General features: G+C 35.1%; 1 protein-coding gene across 1 annotated transcript in view; it reads right to left on the bottom strand.

Moving 5' to 3' along the window:
* Positions 1-19099, bottom strand: part of SPAG16 (sperm associated antigen 16) — a 640972-nt gene that overhangs the window by 599061 nt on the left and 22812 nt on the right. The window contains exons 4-7 of the mRNA XM_081095737.1: positions 18220-18338; positions 12720-12857; positions 3405-3512; positions 529-646 (exon numbers count right to left, since the gene is read on the bottom strand). Coding sequence (XP_080951863.1) covers positions 529-646; positions 3405-3512; positions 12720-12857; positions 18220-18338 — 483 coding nt within the window. The remainder of the gene's footprint in view (positions 1-528; positions 647-3404; positions 3513-12719; positions 12858-18219; positions 18339-19099) is intronic.

The following is a 19099-nucleotide window of genomic DNA, read 5'->3' as shown; positions in this document are numbered from 1 at the left end:
TTGCAGCATAGCAAAGGTACAGTCAATTTGCATGTTTGTCTTTTATATTGTAGATTACTAGAGGTCCGATGCAAAAAATTCATGGAAGAGTAGGCCTTCCTTCCACCAGCTGCCAGCACTGGCTTCCTTATAGAACCCAGGACCTGGGCTTTCCTCACACCCCCAGCTTTGTCCAGAAAGTCACCCAGAAGGTCATTCAGAAGGACGTCTGGCCTAATTAGCATATCATGCTTTTATTATTATAGATGAACATTTATTTTATACTTTGAGTTTTTTCTCTAATTATACTTTAATAATTTCCTGTAAAATTTTGCTTTAATTCAATAATATTTAATTTAATAAAAACCTTTACAGGTTTAAAATTGATAAAATAGTTTTCTGAATGTTTCCAAATGAATCTTTTTTCTAATATGACAATTGAGGGATACTTTTTGTATTTATCTCAGACATAAAACCATTCCTTCTAATTTTGTCATAAAAAATACATGGATAAAAAACATTCTGGGGTACCTTTGACAGTCTTTTTACCTGTTCAACAGCTCTGTCTCTTTCTATGGAGGTGAGCATTTTCTGCCTCAATAAAGTGTGGTGCTTTTCAAGTAACACTCTTATAGTTGGTTCATAAGATGCATAATGTAACTTCATCCTATGAAAAATAAAGGGCACCTTAAAGGATAATTCAGTTAAATCAGTGATTTCTACTTAACATCTAAAAATTTCCTTTGCATTGAAATAAAAAAATGAATAACCATATAAAGGTCAACATAATAGAGCCAAGCAGTGTTATACAGTCTACAACTTCCCTGCCACCTGGCTGGGAAATGGGAAGTCACATTATCATTATTCAAATACACACTCAGAAAATTACTGCTATTCACTGACAGAGAGAAAAATTGTGTTCCTTTAATTCAGGAACAATTTTCAGAAAGACAATGGTTATAGACAATAGGTGATTAAACAGAAAGTGTGTCATTTACATCAAAATAAAGGATGGTCTTGATAACAAGTTTGATTAATCTCATATTAAGGAAATTAAGTATAAAATATATTATCTCACCGAAAAAAATAATTAACTCAGCTTATGATATAAACCTGTTTTATTTGAAAACTAAAGGCCCGGTGCACAAAATTCATGCATGAGTGGGGGGTGGTGTCCCTCAGTCTGGCCTGAACCCTCTCTAATCTGGGACCCCTCAGGGGATGTCCAACTGCCGGTTTATTGGGCCTAAATGGGCAGTCGGACATTCCTCTCACAATCCAGGACTGCTGGCTCCTAACCACTTGCCTGCCTGCCTGATTGCCCCCTAACCGATCCCCTGCTGACCTGGTTGATGCCTAACTGATCTCCTGCTAGCTTGATCAACCCCAAATGCCCTGCCCTGCTGGTCCGATTGCCCCCAACTGCCCTGCCTTGCAGGCCTGGCCGCCCCTAACTGCTCTTCCCTGTGGCCTGAAAGCACCAAATTGCCCTGCCTTCCCCTGCTGGCCTGATCTCGCCCCCAACTACCCTCCCCTGCCGGCTTGATCACCCACAACTGCCCTTCCCTGCCAGCCATTTTGTGGTGACCATCTTGTGGTGGCCATCTTGTGATGACATGGGGGTGCCCATTTTGTGATGGCCATCTTGTGACAATGTGGGGCGGCCATCTTGTGATGATGTCATGGTGGCCATCTTGTGACCACGTCGCAGCGGCCATACATCGTGTGACGCCACCTAGGCTTGTATTATATAGGTTGCTTTTAAAATACTTTACTTTTTATTGAATTATAATTTACATGGAGTAAAATATACAGATCTGAACTGTTTCAGTTTAGATTTTTCATAATTATGCATGTCTAGGTAGTCCACCTTGTTACTAAAATATAGAGTATTTTAACATCTCAGGAGATTCCAGAATTTCATATATTTGGAACACCTTAGAATATGTTCTCTTTTGAAACTGGCTCCTTTCACTCAATACAACAACCAATATATGAGCTTGTTGATTTTTTCTTATGTTTGTCCCATTACAAGTTTATTGGTTACATGTTTTATTTTTATTATTTCTTTTATTTTTCTTTTCTATTTAATTTGGTTTTTTGAACTTCTAAGTTGCAAGATTAGATTGCTGGTTTAAAATTTTCTTCTTTTCTAATATAAGCATTTAAAGCTATCAATTTCACTTTAAGCACTGCTTTGGCATCATTCTACAAATTTTAAAATGCTACATTTCCAACAGTCAATTCAAAATATTTTCTTATTTCCTTCTTTGACTCCCATTTTATTCAGAAGTATACTACTAAATTTCCAGGTAACTGGGAATTTTCCACAGAGCTTTGTATCTTCAATTTTTTAATTTAATTTTGTTTAATCAGAGACCATATTTTGCATGGCATCAATTAATAGACAGAGTTATTTTATGGCTCAGCATGTGACCTATTTTGGTGAACATTCCATGTGTACTTGAAAAATCCAAAGTAGAATTCAAGAAAGGTCAATTATGCTCAATTAACTTGTCTTGTTCTATAGACTTAGAGAATGTTTGCCTATTTTTCTTCTAATTGCTAAAAGATTAGTGTGAAAATCTCCAACTGTAAATGTGAAAATATTTATATTTCTTTTCTGTTTTATCAGGTTTTGCTCCATATATTTTGAAACTTTTTTATTAGATTCATGCATGCTCTGCTTTCCTGATGAATTGACTATTTTATCAATAGGAAATTACCTCTTTATCTCTAGTACTCAGGATGGCCCAGAGGATGTTCGTCTGTCACCCCCTTCCCCAGGCCCTATGGACTTGCAGAGGTGGCCTCCTTTCCCTAGAAAACACTGCTTCAGAAATCTCTTCATCACAAGGTAAAAGATGTGATGAAGAGATTTCTCCTCTTGAATTACTCCTCTTTCCTCCTCTCCTGACTGTCAAGAGAAGAAAGATACTATACACCCAATTGCTCCAAGAATTACTAAGCATATACTTATAGGAACCAGAGGAGTGCCCCAGAGATTGAACTTTGAGGTACTTGATAAAAAAGCTGTAAACTAGGACTGGTTAAATAATAATTCATTGACCTTGAATCAGTTTCTTTAAGACATGGAATTTTACAAGTATTAGAGCAAGAATGCCAACAAATGCAGTGAAATCACTCCTGAAGTGGCCCTTAGAAACGTAGAAAGAGTGATAGCCAACCCTCAGCCAAGTGGAAATGCCTGAGCTGCCCTGGCAGAGAGCAGAGGGTGTGACAGCAAGAGCCTAAACTTTGACCATCTTTGACCATCAGGTGCATAGTCTAGTATTTGGCACACAGTAGATGCTAAATAAATGTTGAATAAGTAACTTTACCTGAAACCTTCTGCCATAACCAAGCTGCTTAACACTAATTAAACACCTCTTTAAGAAATATGCCAACAAATATTAGCAGCTTACCCTTTGAGATCATTAATTAATTTGTTTTTTTCTTGAATGACTCGCTTGTGATGCATTCGATGAAAATCACGTTCTTTCTGAGTTTTCAGCAGATCTTCTCTAGCCTTGCTGGAAAATAATAACAACTTTAAACATCTTTGCTGTCTCCTTTCTACAAAAGTTATTTAGTTGTCAGTTAAAATCCACTATTGAGCAATTCAAAAGAACATTGAAAAACAAAGATTCCATTATAATTCTCATTGAAGAATCCCAACCAACATATTGTATATTGAGATGGGGGATGAATGGGCCAAAACCTGTACTTTCATAAACAGCATTCATTCACATTTTATTGAAGTAAAGTAAAATGAAAGATACACTGCCAAAATAACTTGTAATCCATCTATTCCCCAAAAGAATTTGTTTATAAAATTGAAATATATATAAAACAGAATAATTCAAAATAATTACAAGGTAATGACTTTACAAAATGTAAACCTTCTGAACTTGTTTAAATACATAGTTAAAAGAGAATGCACTGCGTTAGCTAGTTCTGATAATTGTGAAAAAGAAAGCATATTAATTCTGAAAAAAAAAAAACAAGATTTTTTCCCCCGGTAATGCATATGAGAAATACACACCACCTGCAGATCATATTACTAAAATTATTGCTAATTTGATGAGAAAGGTCTTCAAATTCAGTACTGTAGTATAGAAGCATTCTTCAAGTAGATGTATATTCTGCAAATTCCTGGTATAAAGCAAAAATATTAATTTTAAGCCCAAGCTGTATGTGAAAAATTAATGGAAATATTTCACCCACCCCCATAATGTTAGTATCAATATAAAAATGTAAAATATAATTTGGAATGAAAAAAGTAGTTGTCTAACAGTCTTAGTTAAATGACAAAGTGCTACTGCACCAAAACTCTCATGTTCTGAAAAGAGATCAGCTGAATTAGATTGCTGACATCTCACAAGATGATCAGAAAGGAATAATCTGCTTCTCTGGATCACAGTATTTCAAAACACTGATTCACATAAAAGAAATGCACACAAATAGATTTCTGCTTTAGGAGCTGTGTCGGAGTACTCACTGACTAGCAGTGACTGGGATGCGGCCAAAGAAGTGGGAAGAGGTTAGGTTTCCAGGCTGCTTGATCAAGTCACGTGTGGCATATGGTCCCAGGGTCCTGTCTATTCCAAATTTACTTCTTTTAAAATCCCCTAACCTTCCTCTTTTTAGGGAGAATGACCTGCATCATTCTTTATGGTACTACCATTATGTAATGTTTATTGCATAGAAATAAACAATGTGTCACAGTACTCATGGTTCACTTCCTCCATCTATCCTCCACTTCATTTCCATGCCCATTATCTTCAAAGTGCTACAAAATATTCATTAAAATATTTAGTCTTGCCCTAATTGGTTTGGCTCAGTGGACAGAGTGTCAGTCTGCGGACTGAAGGGTCCCAGGTTCGATTCCAATCAAGGGCATATACCTTGGTTGCGGGCACATCCCCAGTAGAAGGTGTGCAGGAGGCAGCTGATCGATGTTTCTCTCTCATCGAAGTTTCTAACTCTCTATCCCTCTCCCTTCCTCTCTGTAAAAAAAAAATCAATAAAATATATCTATATATCTATATATATAGGTATATATAGATATGTATATTGTCTTGAAAAATCATCTGAGGAATATGCCATTGATTAGGTGAACAATTTATTCTTTCCAGGTTTTAACCCTCTGCGCGTGTGAATGAAGATGGACCAAAAAAGAGAGAACCCCTCTGCCACCCCCACGTGGCTAAGGAGTGGGCATGAAGCATGAAGAGGAGGAGAGAGCTCAAGTTAAGTACAGTGATTGGAAAAGGCAAGTGGCTGAGTTGACATTTAGTTGTGCAAACACAAGAACAACACCTGAATTCTCGTCCATTTAGAAGAAAACATGTAAAGTGGCTTATATTCTGTCTGGCACATAGAAAATACTCAGTGAATGTTACTGTGATCATCATCATATTACTATTACCATTGAATATAGTAGAAAAGATATATCAAGTCCTCTCACAACTAGATTTAGCTACCTAAAAGAGGGGGCATACCTAGTAGGTAAGTTTCCTTTACTTGACCAAAAATATCAAAATTCATGATCATTATAAACCTATCTTCTAAAAGAATTTAAACTTTTATGAACAGCTATTTTACATCTCCTAAGACTGCCTTACTTTCAACGAGTAGATACAGTAAATAAATGAACATACATTTTATTGATCTTATCTGAAGTGTAAAGTCAGAATAGGTTAAAAAATACATGGTAAGGTAAAAGTAGGTTTACAGCCATTTGCTTGAAAATCATATAATAATTAATAACTAATAATACAAGAATAAACTGTTTTGCATACTCACAACCGTAAAGCTACTTTTGCCCCACCCTGTATGCAGAAAAATAATGCTGCAAAGTTTCCTAAGCAGAACCACCAGTGTGCAGTATTGCACCGACTCACTTTTTAAATACACATTAAAGGCCTATTTGTACTCATCCAAGAAAAGAAAGCACAGGAATTGATTGAAGTATTAGACCTTAAAGTTTTTCTGACCATTAAATTGGTTTTCTGTGACTTGCTTTCTGCTTGCACAAATGAAGTCAACTCAGTAAAACAATTTAAATTCATTTCATGGTGATGCTTTTCCTATTATGACCTTCCTGTGGCCCATCTGCTTAAAAAAGGAAAATAAAAGTAGTACTAAAAATATTCATAAAATACCTATAAGCAATTAATATTTTAAACTATGAAGTATTTTCTAATTATATTAGTGGAGCATGTTTGTGTTAAAAATAAACTTTTATTAAGACAGAAAGCAAACATAGAGATTCTATTTTGAGTATAATGAAGTAAGAGTTATTCAGTGAAACATTCTACTTAGATTTGTGTATCATAAACAACACACTTTCACATGCTTCTTCTCTTAAGGAGATGGCAGAATGATCATTTACTAGTAATGTCCCCATTTCAGCAAACCAGCATATCAAAATCTACTGTTAAAGTATAAAATATGAAGATACTCATATTTGTATCCTGCTATAAAAACCTTGTCCTCAAAACTCTACATTTCCACATGTGAATGTGATTTAATAGTGTACTCTATTTTTTTATTTTTGTTTTGTTTTTTATTTTCTTTATTGATTAAAGTATTACACATGTGTCCTTATCCCCCCTCTTGCCTCCCCACCCTCCCACTCATGCCCTCACCCTTCTGGTGTCTGTGTCCATTGGTCATGCTTATGTGCATGCATACAAGTCCTTTGGTTGATCTCTCCCTCTCTCCCCCACCCTCCCCTACCTTCCCTCTGAGGTTTGATGGTCTGATAGATGCTTCTCTGTCTCTGTATCTGTTTTTGTTCATCAGTTTATGTTGTTCATTACATCCCACATATGAGTGAGGATCATGTGATATTTATCTTTCTCTGAGTGCCTTATTTCGCTTAGCATAATGCTCTCCAGGTCCATCCACACTGTTGCAAATGGTAGGAGTCCCTTCCTTTTTATAGCAGCGTAGTATTAAGTGAATTCTCCAGTAAAATAATTTTATTAGCCAAATAGTTTTAACTATGTATTCTGGAGTAACCATTTAACAACAGGTTTACTGGAGTATTTTGTTATAATAATTTGGCAAAGGGAAGCATATAAACATTTTCTTATTTACCTGCACTAATCAAAGCAAGCCTTCATTGTCAAGTATATTGCACATGTGCAAACTTAAGTCAATGCGTTTTCTGAGAACAATACTATATGATTACCAATTATTTCACTGTCTTGAGTTGGTTATAAATGAATTAATTTAACCCATTAAAATCAATATTGGGATAATTTTCGAACAGACAAAATGGAATTCAACCAGATTAGAGGAAAACTTTCATTATATTCTTAACCAAAAAAAGATAAGGGTATACCCATGTCTAGAAAAAATACTTCCTTAAGTTAACAAGCAATTACTTAAACAAAAAAGTATAAAATTTGGGGGGCCTTAGTATTTTCTTTATTTCCACAGTGGTTATTTTTTTTTCTGAAAGTCATTGCAGTTTGGGTATTTGGAAAAGCTGGGCACTCTTTGACTTTTTATAGAAGTGAATTTTGTTAGTGAAATTAGGGCCCCTTGGTAAAGTACTTAATTTTTCCTCAAAATTATTTGCAATTTAATTATACTTAACATTTATTGGGTATTTACCATTGTGTTAAACACTTTAAAATTATTCCTTCAAGAATAAGTAAGATTACACCACTTACATATGAAAAAAGTGAGTAAAAATTATATTCTCATATCTAAAAAGTGACAGAGTATCATGTATTTGTGTTGATCTATCCACAACACCTGATCCTGTATTGATATCTATTCTAAACCCAAGTTTGAGGGAGACTAGTAATACAGAGTTTGATAGTAGCAGTCCTCATTTTTACTGTATTGTGACCAGCTAAATTATTCTGTAAGACAGTTATGCAGGATCTACACTAATAAAAGAGAAAGATGCAAATTGACTGTACCTTTGTGATGCCCACCAGCCAATCAGGAGTGGGTATGCAAATTAACCCAACAAAGATATTGGGTTAATTTGTATATGCAGGCTCCATGTCGATGATGCAGGCATTCCGCACTGCCCCAGCTGCTCCAGGCCTCTGGGCAGTGTGAGAAGGTGGCTCCGGGCAGAATGAAGGTGGTGCTCGCAGCCAGAGGAAGGAAGGCCTATTCTTGCACAAATCTTCATGCATCGGACCTCTAGTATAATAATGCTATCCATGTTTCCATCATGTCCCTCCATCAGTCTATTTTCCACACAAGAGCCAGTTCCTCAAAACTATCCTTTAGCTCACATTCCACTCAGAGGAAAGAGGAAATTCTTTAAAAGGCCTCTACGACTTACCCTTCGTCCCACTCACTATGGTCTTCATACTAACAAGCCAAGCTATCCCCACCTTTTCCCTCTGTACTTGTACTTCCTTTTCCCTCTGTCTGGAATTTCCTTTTCCCAAGTTCACACATGGCCTCTCTCTCAGTATCTTCAAATATCTGAGAGGACTTTTCTCCCCAGCCTATCTAAAACAGTACCCCACTTATTCCTGTCCCTTTTCCCAGGCTATTTTTCTTCACAACACTTACCACCACCTGATACATGGTATATCTGTTAACAACCATCTGTACTAGTGGCTATTTTATTGGACAGCATAGCCTCAGAGTGAAAACTGTGTGGTAGTAAGAAGAGGAAAAGAAGCATGTCCATGGGGAATGAGAGGCAGAATGGGATGTTGTCACAGAAGCTGACAGAGGAGAGGAATAAAGAATAGTAGAATAGGAGGGTTGAAAGCCAGACTAAAGGATGTCAAAGTACAAATGCAATTGTCTTTGTCCATGGGTTATGCATATATGCATATAAGTTCCTTGATTAATCTCTCCCCACCCACCCCTATGCTCCACTTTCCCTTTGAGATTTGTCAGTCTGCTCCATGCTTCTATGTCTCTGGACCCATTTTGTTCATCAGTTTATTTTTTTCATTAGATTCCACATATGAGTGAATTCAGACAACAGTGTGGTGAGGGCCTGGGGGCGGGGGGACTGGTAGGTGCAAGGTGGAGAGGGGTCAATGAGAAAAAAAGGGCACATATATAATACTTTCAACAGTAAAGGTAAATTTAAAATAATAATTAAAAATTATTTTAAGTAAAGTACAATTGATGTTTGTAGGAGTAAATCAGAAAATTAAGAATTTACAATATCTACATGATGAGAATGAGAAAATGCTAGTCAAGATAAGAGACAACATCAAGCAAACAATTGCCTAATTAATAAGACTCTTAAAAGTTTTTATGGGTCTCAGACTAAGGTTAATATTTTGGAATGTCAACCACCAAATAAAACAAGGTTTATAAAATAGTGTCTTAACTATGAAAGATTTTATAACTCTAGTGATGCTTTCTAGTCTTTATTCAACCAACAGTTCTCTACTAATATGTGACAGGTAACTTAAGCTCTTGACCTCTGTATTTACAATTATAATTGATCTACATTTCCACATAAAAGTACAGCTATATTCTCCTTTTCTAAAAAAGAATGCCAAACTACTATATATATATAAAATTCCTCTCTAGTACCCAGTACATAATATATTTTACCTTTAATGTAACTATAAATATTTTTAGCAATACATTTTCCCTTAAAAACATCTATAAAGAAAATTTCCAGAAGTTATTTCCAAACTTTTTAAATCAAGTTATAATTGACATATGACATTTTATTATTTCCAGGTGTACAACGTAACAATTTTATATATTTACTAGAGACCCAGTGCATGGATTCATGCACTGGTTGGGTCCCTCGGCCTGGCCTGCACCCTCTCACAATCCAGAACACGTCAGGGGATGTCAGACTGCCAGTTTTGGCCCAATCCCCATAGGTCAAGCCAAGGGACCCCACCGGTGCATGAATCCATGCCCCAGGCCTCTAGTATACTTATAAGATCTTTGGTTAATCTCTTCCCACCTTCCCCTCTCCCCCTTCCCTCTGAGATTCATCAGTCTGTTCCATGTTTTCATGCCTATGTGTTGAGTGTTTGCTCCCTGGTGGTCAGTGCGCATCATAGCTACCAGTCGAATGGTCAAATGGTTGGATGGTCAAATGGTCACTTAGGCTTTTATATACAGAGATTTCAAAGTCATCACCACAATAAGTCTAATTAACATCTTTCACCATATATACAGATACAACATACAATAAATTTTAAATTTTAGAATATAATCTACATTTGAAGCAAGTATAGGAAAACCTCTGTTCTAAAATTGGCATTGCTTACAATGAAAGATAATTTCATTTTTAATTATAGCAATACAAATTATATTTTAAAGTGAAATATTTTCCCTTTTCATTTCTTCCTTCATGCTTCATCACTGCTGAATTTTAAAAAATGTTAACGTGAAGACTAAAAAAAATCTACTAGGGATGACAGCCTTTAGAGATATTGATAATAATAGCTGACATTTTCAAAGCACTCTGTGATTTACAACTCTTTAATCTAGATTGTCTCTTTAATTATCACAGCACTCCCTAGGAGTTAATAATATTATGTATAATTACTCCCAGTTTAACAATAAGAAAGCTGAGTTAATAAGTAGCAGAATATTAAGAGTGAGGTGTTTGAACTTTAAGTTCAGTACTCTTTGCAAGGCAACTCTCCCCTAGGTAAGCCTACTAAAGGCCCGGTGCACAGATTCGTGCACCAGTAAGGGTCCCTCGGCCTGCCCAGCAGGGATCGGGCTGAAACTGGCAGCCGGACATCCCCCAAGGGATCCCAGAATGCGAGAGGGCACTCTGCAAAGTTGTTGTTGCTCAGCAGCTCCTGCATTTAGTGTCTGCCCCCTGGTGGTCAGTGCACATCATAGCTACCAGCTGGTTGGCCAGTGGCTTAGGCATCTATACATATGGATAGCTTTCTGATCTCTTTTATTTTTCTCATTAAATACTAACAGTATAATAAAGACAATATATAATCTATATGCAACCTGATACTTCTGCATATCAAATATTACTTATCATTAGAAAAGTATTTAATATCTATACTTATCTTGCTTTAAAAAATAGCTTTAATCCTAAGAGAAAAAACTTTAGGGTAAATTACATGAAGGGAATCCCATGTTTATCACTGATTCCTATTGGGAAAAATATCCTCGAAAATCAAATTTAAAAAACCTGTGTGATGGAACGTTACAATTTAGAGCAAACTTGGAGCATAACAGATATAATTTATGAAAATTTTAAACAAAAGTTCACTCTCCATTTTATGAGAATGTCTCCAATAGAATTAGGCGACAGGGACACACTTCACCAAAATGCCCTGTGAAAAGACAATGTGCTTAATATTCATTCAATGATATAATTAGGCATCTATTAAGGGTCAATCATCTTTCCTTCAACTCTTCTATGTCAGGTAGATTAGAGCAAATAAGTATTTTCCTTTTCTAATTTATTCAAGTTTAATTATATCAAATAAGATACATTTGAGAGATAATCATAAGTTATTGAAACTAAAACTATATATTAGTAAATTGAGTACATTTTAGTAATCTTTTCATAATATAAACTAGAAACAGATTTAATTTGAGTAATATCTGTTTTAATCATGGTTTTTCAACATTAAGTTAGTCATTTCACTGCTAATAGTTTATATGGTGTTAATTATAATAAATAAAATATTAGTTAACAACTTTCACCATATAAACAACCAATAATCAAAAATGATTGTTTAATGTTACTGGGGCAAAATTCATTGTACAAAGAGGCTCCATTCAAAAGAAAATTAGCAAACTCAAGCAATAATTCAAAGTCTTCAGGAACTGAAACAGTACACCAGGCAGCACTCTGAAAAAAACTGCTGGTCAAATTCCCAGTGCTTCCATTTGGTGTCTATACAAAGTCACAGTGAGTGTCAGAGCCAACAGCGTGAATCACTTCTGAGAATTGGAACTGAGAATAGATAGAATGCTGGTTCTAGTAACATATTATTCTGTGGGTCATCATACACTTGTCTAAAATGTAAAATGCCAAATAGTACATTCTATGATATTTTGTGTATCTATTTTTTTTGTTTTAATATGATTCTTTAGCAAAGGAAGTCTTTTTATTATGTTAATAAACATTAATGAGCAATGTTTGATCTGTCTCCACTCCATATCTAAGCATTGATTTTCCATCTAACATTGTCTTAGAGGAGAGTCACACAGGCCAACACATTTACATATTTGTCTTTATCAGAATAACACTGTTTATCTAAATTTGTTCACTTAAAATTGCATGGCTTCCATTAGTTTTAGAAAAAAAGAAAGATGTGGAGAGGTTTCACTTTTAAGTGTTTCCTCTCTGTATAAATCATGCTATAAAATTGCTAAATAACAGTTTCCTCCTTCCTCTGTGTTTCCTATAATTTTATGATTTTTTTTTTTTCAGAAATCAGCTTATCCTCACAGGGTAAAATTTGACAAACCATGGAAAGATTATCAAAATAAAAAAGGAAGCGAACGTTATATAACAAATTCACCACCTCCTACACAGCCCCCTGCATTCTACTCTTGTTGATGAGTCGCAGGTGTGAGCATTCTGGTCCTATGTTCCATTAATGTGCTAGTGACAGCTTTCACATTCTTTCAAACTAGAACTTAAATATAATTCAGTTTTCCAGAATTAAAGGTCTGGTACATTAACTGCTGTCCACATATTAGCCTCATTCAACTCTTTACTTTTATTTAGTCCAAAATAAAATGAGGGGGGGAAAAAAGTCATTTAAAAATTAACATACTCAGCTGCCTGTTTCCATTGCTTCAAGTCTTTCTTCAAATTTTTGTTTTCATTTTCTAAAACCATATTCTGGGTATAGACATCTGGAACATCCCCAACTTCTTTCAGTTTGGTTACTCCCTTCTGTATCAATTCATACCTAGGATAAAATGAAAGAAAAAAAAAAAGGCTTTAAGTTGTTTCTTTCAACTAAACTGCTAAATTTATGTACCATTCAAAACATTAATTCTGGGGGAAAGTTTATAGAAATTATGTGTAATATTACTTTATAAATTAAAATGTCAACATTCATAATATATTTTTAAATAATAATTAATAAGTTGCTGGGTTCAAATATCATCCTGGTGCATAAAATATAACTGAATATCTCCTAGGTTTCATGCACTAATGGAGACACTGGTAAAAATGGTTCAATGCTCTGTCTAATGAAGTTTCCATTCTAGTGTGGATGGTGATATGTTCTATATGAAGTAAAATAAGCAGGGTAACAGGGAAAGAGAGACTGAATTGGAGGGTGGTGGTGGCGTTGACATATTTTATATAGGACGGCCACAGAGAATATCACTATGACTGACAAAGTGACATCTGAGCAGAGACCTGAAGGAAACGAGAGACTAGTCCAGTGATGGCAAACCTGTGACACGCGGGTCAGAGGAGACACGCGAACTCATTTCTTTGGTTTATTTTTTCTTTGTTAAATGGCATTTAAATATATAAAATAATTATCAAAAAATAAATTTTTGTTTTACTATGGTTGCAAATATCAAAAAATTTCTCTATGTGACACGGCACCAGAGTTAAGTTAGGGTTTTTCAAAATGCTGACACGCCAAGCTCAGAAGGTTCGCCATCGCTGGACTAAGCCATGTAGATATGTGGGAGAGTATTCTTGGCCGATAGAAAGAACTGTAAAGGCTCTGAGACAAGGAAGTGCTTGGCATGTACAATAAAGAGAAAAAAGCCAGTCTATGGGGAGTTATCTCATGTAAGAGATGGGTCACGAAGACAGCAGGGAGCCAGAAAAAGGAATGGGATTTTACTCTGAATCAGACTGAAGCCATGGGTAGGCTTTCAGAGATAAGGGACACTCTCTCACACCTGCTCTAGTTCCACTAAACTAAGTCTAGAGGAGCAAAAGTAGAATCAGAGAGACTAGCTCAGAGCCTGCTACAATAGTCCAAGAGAGAGAGAACGGTGGCATGAACAAAGTGGGTAGCAGAGGAGATTAGGGAAAATGGGCCCCTTCTGGACATGCTGTAAAGGTGGAGCCAACAGGATTTTCTTATAGATCAGCTGTCAGGGGATGGTTAGAAAGAGAAGTCAAGGCTAATTCCAAGGTTCCTGGCTGAGCAACAGATAGCCATCTACTGCTACAGGGACAAATGCCATAGGAACTGGATGATTAAAGAAATCAAGGACTTGTTCTTATTCATGTTAAATGCAACATGTCTTCTGGACAATCAAGTGAAGGCGAATACTGGATATACATGTCCAGAGTTCAGGAAAATGTCAGGACATGTACTTTAACTTCGGGACTCATCAGGGAATAGATACTATTTAAAGTCATAAGACTGGATGAGGCCAGCTAGGGAGTGTATGTAGAGAATGAAGAAGTCCGAGGACTGTTTAAGAATGGGAAGAAAAGGAAATACTACTACAAAGAGACTAAACAGGAGAAGAAGCCGTGAAGTAATGGGAGAATATGAGAGTTGTGGCTCAGGAACCAAGTGAATACAGTGCTGCAAGGAAGAAATGAATGACAGTGGCAAAAGCCACAACGAGAGTGAATAAGAGGATCAATTGCTCAATCTGGCAAAGTGAAGTCACTGAAAATGGTTTCAGGAGAGTCATGGAGAAGAAAGTGAAACTAGAGCAGGTATGAGAGAGTTGGAAAGGAGGAAGTGGCAACAAGCTCTTCCAGGGATACATGCTATAGAGCAGAGCCAAGAAATCAAGATGAACCTAGAAGAGGATATGGAGTTCAGGGAATGTTTTTATTTCTCTTTTTTAAAATACATGACACACATTATTGCACATCTGTATGCTTATGGGAATGATCTAGCAGAAAGGGGGGAAAAGCTAAAAGTGCAGTAGAGAGGGGGCAATTGGAGGAGCAATGTCCTTGAGTGAGCCAGAGCACTGTCCAGGAGGGAAGAGGAGGCCTTAGGTGTCAGGTGGAAGGGAATGACTGAGGACAGGGGCAGCAGGTTGGGAGAGAGGGAGGCAGGGGTCGTGGCGCTTCTATTTCCTCAGTGAAATACGAAGAAACATCAGAGAATCATTTATAGATTTGTAAATAATTACAATTTGAATCATTATATGTAGAAATTAACAAAGCTAAATATAAAACAGTAATAAAAACATTTCAAGTAATAAAGTTATTAGTAAATGCATCTTTATAAAGCTTGCTACGAATGGGCAGAGCATTCGTCTTAGAATGTTTAATTATCAGTATTTTCATATTACAAATCTTAACTTTATTATTATTATACATTAATAGTCATATGTTACCTGAAATTAAAAAAAAAAAAAAACAGCAAGAGAAAGGTTAAGATAACTGAGTCAATAGTAAGTAATATTTGCCATGATTTCTAAAACAGCAAATTGATAACCATTTAATCATATATTCACTTTTTATCCATATTTCAGATGTGATTTATACTTATCTCAGAAGAAAAGGCATAAGGATTGATTGAAGTATTGGACCATAAAGTTTTTCTGAGCATAAAATTGGTTTCAGCAACTTCCTTTATTTAATGCAGAAAGAAATCACTAAAAAAATTACTTCAGTAAGAAAAAAAAAAGGTGATATAGAATCCTCTAAAATAAACACTATGTAAATAAATTAATATGTGGTAAAATAAGTAAAAATCAAACATAACACATATTACAACATCTATATCTAAGACATTCAAGAGTTACTTTAGCAAAGAAAATTTATAGCATTATGTAAAAATACCGGTTGACTTTAAACTCACTAAAACTAGTATAATACTATAAGGTAATTATAACTACAAACTGGAAATTTCTCAGTAACATCTGCATATTCCTACATAAGATTTTTGGTTCTGTGTGTGTATTTTATTTCACTTTTTGAAATTTTTTATATTTATTTCAGAGAGAGGAATGGGGGGGGAGAGAGAGAGAGAGAGAGAGAGAGAGAGAGAAATATCAATGATGAGAGAGAACCATCGATCGATCAGCTGCCTCCTGCATGCCTCCCTACCCCCACCACTACCTCACTCTACCCAACCCCCTATACCCCCCTACCCATGAAAATCCAGCCTGAAACCCAGCATATGCTCTGACCTAGAATAGAACCGTGACCTCTTGGTTCATGGGTCAATGTTCAACCACTAAGCCATACTGGCTGGGCTGTGTGTGTATTTTAAAGAAATATCCTGGTCATTTTATTCCTTCCTCCTTAGTCACTTCCCTCAGATTAAGACTGAAAACTATTCATATATAAGTATTAGGAACTAGAAATACAATTTACTACCAATAGAATTGCCAATTAATTACTACCAATAAATTTACGTTAAGGTCGATAAACTAATTACAGTTCTATACAAATTGAGTAAATACATATATTTCATGGAGAAAGTATATAGGCTTTCATAAGATCTGTGTATATACCAAAAGACTTTAAGACCCACTGCCACAAATGGATACTAATATGCTAGAATTTCAGTGAATATATAAAAAGTGCAGTAAGAGTAAGCATCATTTTTCTTTGTGATGACTTTTGTTCCAATAAAATCTTCTTTATGAAAACAAAAGGTGTGCTAGAGTTGGCTCAAGGGTCTTAGTTTGTGGACCCCAACTTAAAAAATGTATTTCAATTACTGTTTGCGAATTGAAAGGACACAAATCAAATTTCAGTACCCAGGTTGTTGTTTTTTTTTAATATTTCTGTTTGTTTTACAAACTAACAATAGAAAAACCTTAGTTGCAACTCTTTGTAAGATGCAAGAATTCCTGGCAATGATATATGTTTTTCTCCATAATAAGAATGATAGAAGTAATTATTTAACATTCCTATAATCCTATTATGCAGGACAGGTAAAGGTTTCTGGTCAATGTCAAAATGTTACATGTGAAATAAAAATATCCAATACAGTATAATCTTAGTACAAACAATGTGCAATCTCATTACAAACTGGCCGCCAGGGATAAGGATAAAATTATTATAACCACAGTACTACTAGACCCAAATAATATGATATTTTAAATAAATTTTTCTTTCTGATTGTAATATTATGCTAAATGGTATGCTGACTTGGGGTTCTAAAATTCCTAGCACAATTGCAGTTTCCTGACATTTCATCTCAATTCAAACTGCTAAATCTCAAAGGACAATATGGCAAGCACTTAATTGTTAAGAGTATACTTAGTTCCACATGTCTCCAAGGAGATCATGTCACACTTTAGACTGGCCAAACATGTAAGCACCACATGTCCTATTCTCAGAAGAAGAAAAGGTAATTGAACCACATTAATCTTTCATTTTATTAGTACCACAAATTAACCATCTGTCTACTTGTACAAAAATATATTTCTAATACATTTGTAATTATTTTAGGGACATTTTTATAAAAAACATTCACATGAGTTCCAGATTTAATAGGAACAGTATTATTTTCTTCCATCAAACTTGTCTTTTCCCTGAATTATAATAATGAAAAATGGTTCTCCTTGTTTAATGCATTAACATTAGATATGCAATTTAAAATAAGAAAAACACCTGGCCAGCATGTCTCAGTGGTTGAGCGTCCATGGTTCAATTCCTGGTCAGGGCACATGCCTGGGTTGCAGGCTGGATCCCCAGTGTGGGGTATGCAGGAAGTAGCCAATCAATGATTCTGTCTCATCATGGATGTTTCTATCCCTTTCCCTCTCCCTTCCTCTCTGAACTCAAATATATATATATATATATATATATATATATATATATATATATATATATATATTATATATATATATATATATATATATATATTTAAAAAACTGATTTCTTCTATATGTATGGTCCAAGTAGATGAGAACCAAAAAGTAAGCAAAATAAGCAAAGTAGTACTGTTAGTAGGAATTCTTAATGCAGGAAATAAAACCCTTACTAATTATGCAGAAAATATTAGGGAAAGTATTTCATAAAATAGCTTTGTATTATATTATATAACTCCAGGAAATAAATATTCCATTTTCTAGATGTTTAAAAATCACCTAATATTTTTATTTCAGAAAGATGATATTCTGATTATGTGCATATATGTGTTTGAGTGAGGGTGCTTGTGTGTGTGTGTGTGTGTGTGTGTGTGTGTTTGTAAATGTGTGTGTGCATGTGTGTTTGTATGTTGTGGTGTCAGCAGTGGGGATGGGAAAGGTTTCTATCCATTTCATCCATTTTGCATACACTGAGTGACTTCAGTCTTATAAGAGGGTTAAAGTGCACATGTTAAATGTTAGCATTTCTAAGAACTCTTTATCTACATTATTGTTTACCATTCAGATTGAAAACAATCAAGAGTTCTGGTCATTCCCATTTTGATCAGGAAATTGCAGAGAAAGTCTTCTATTACTTCAGGTACTACATGCTTTGAAGGAAGAACTGTTTTCTGCTCCTAAAATTTAAATGTGTAATTAATTATTTTGAAAACATCAAATCTTTTATTAATGGCATTGATTCATTTACCAATTTGTTCATTTTTTTCAACTTTTTTTGTTGGGATAAATGATATGGCCCTCAAAACCTAAAATATTGACTGCATGACCTTTTAGAGAACAAAATTGCAAGCACCTAAACTTTCAATTATTTCAACTATTTGAATTATTTTTAAACTATTTTCAACTATTTAACTATATTTAACTTTCCCAAAACCATGATCTTTCACTTGCAATCATTAATGAACATTTTAAAAGTCCTCATTGAATAGAGACTATTGCATCCTCTAATATAGAAGAATATATATCTTATTTCTAAACAGATGTAATAAAATCATAACAAAAGGAAGTTGGGTTAATAAGCAATAAATATTCTTTGAAACAGAAAGCCCATGGCACAATTCAAATCTAGTTTTTGAAGAAAAAATACTATAGAAATAAAAAACAAATTAGCCCTTGCTGGTTTGGCTCAGTAGATAGAGCATCGGCCTGCAGAAGGAAGGGTCCTAGGTTCAATTCCAGTCAGAGGCATATGCCTGGGTTGCAGGTTGATCCCCAGTAGGGGGCGTGATGAGGCAGACAATTAATGAATCTCATCATTGCTATTTCTATCTCTCCCTCCCTCTCCCTTACTCTCTGAAATCAATAAAAATATATTTTAAAAAAATAGAATACAGAATTGATATGCTTATCATAAAAAGAACCCATATTCAATTTTCAA

Source organism: Myotis nattereri, assembly GCF_964212035.1.
Source record: "Myotis nattereri genome assembly, chromosome: 7".
Classification (NCBI taxonomy): Eukaryota; Metazoa; Chordata; class Mammalia; order Chiroptera; family Vespertilionidae; genus Myotis; species Myotis nattereri.
The sequence above is the reverse complement of the archived record's forward strand: the minus strand, read 5'-3'. Positions and strand labels throughout refer to the sequence as shown.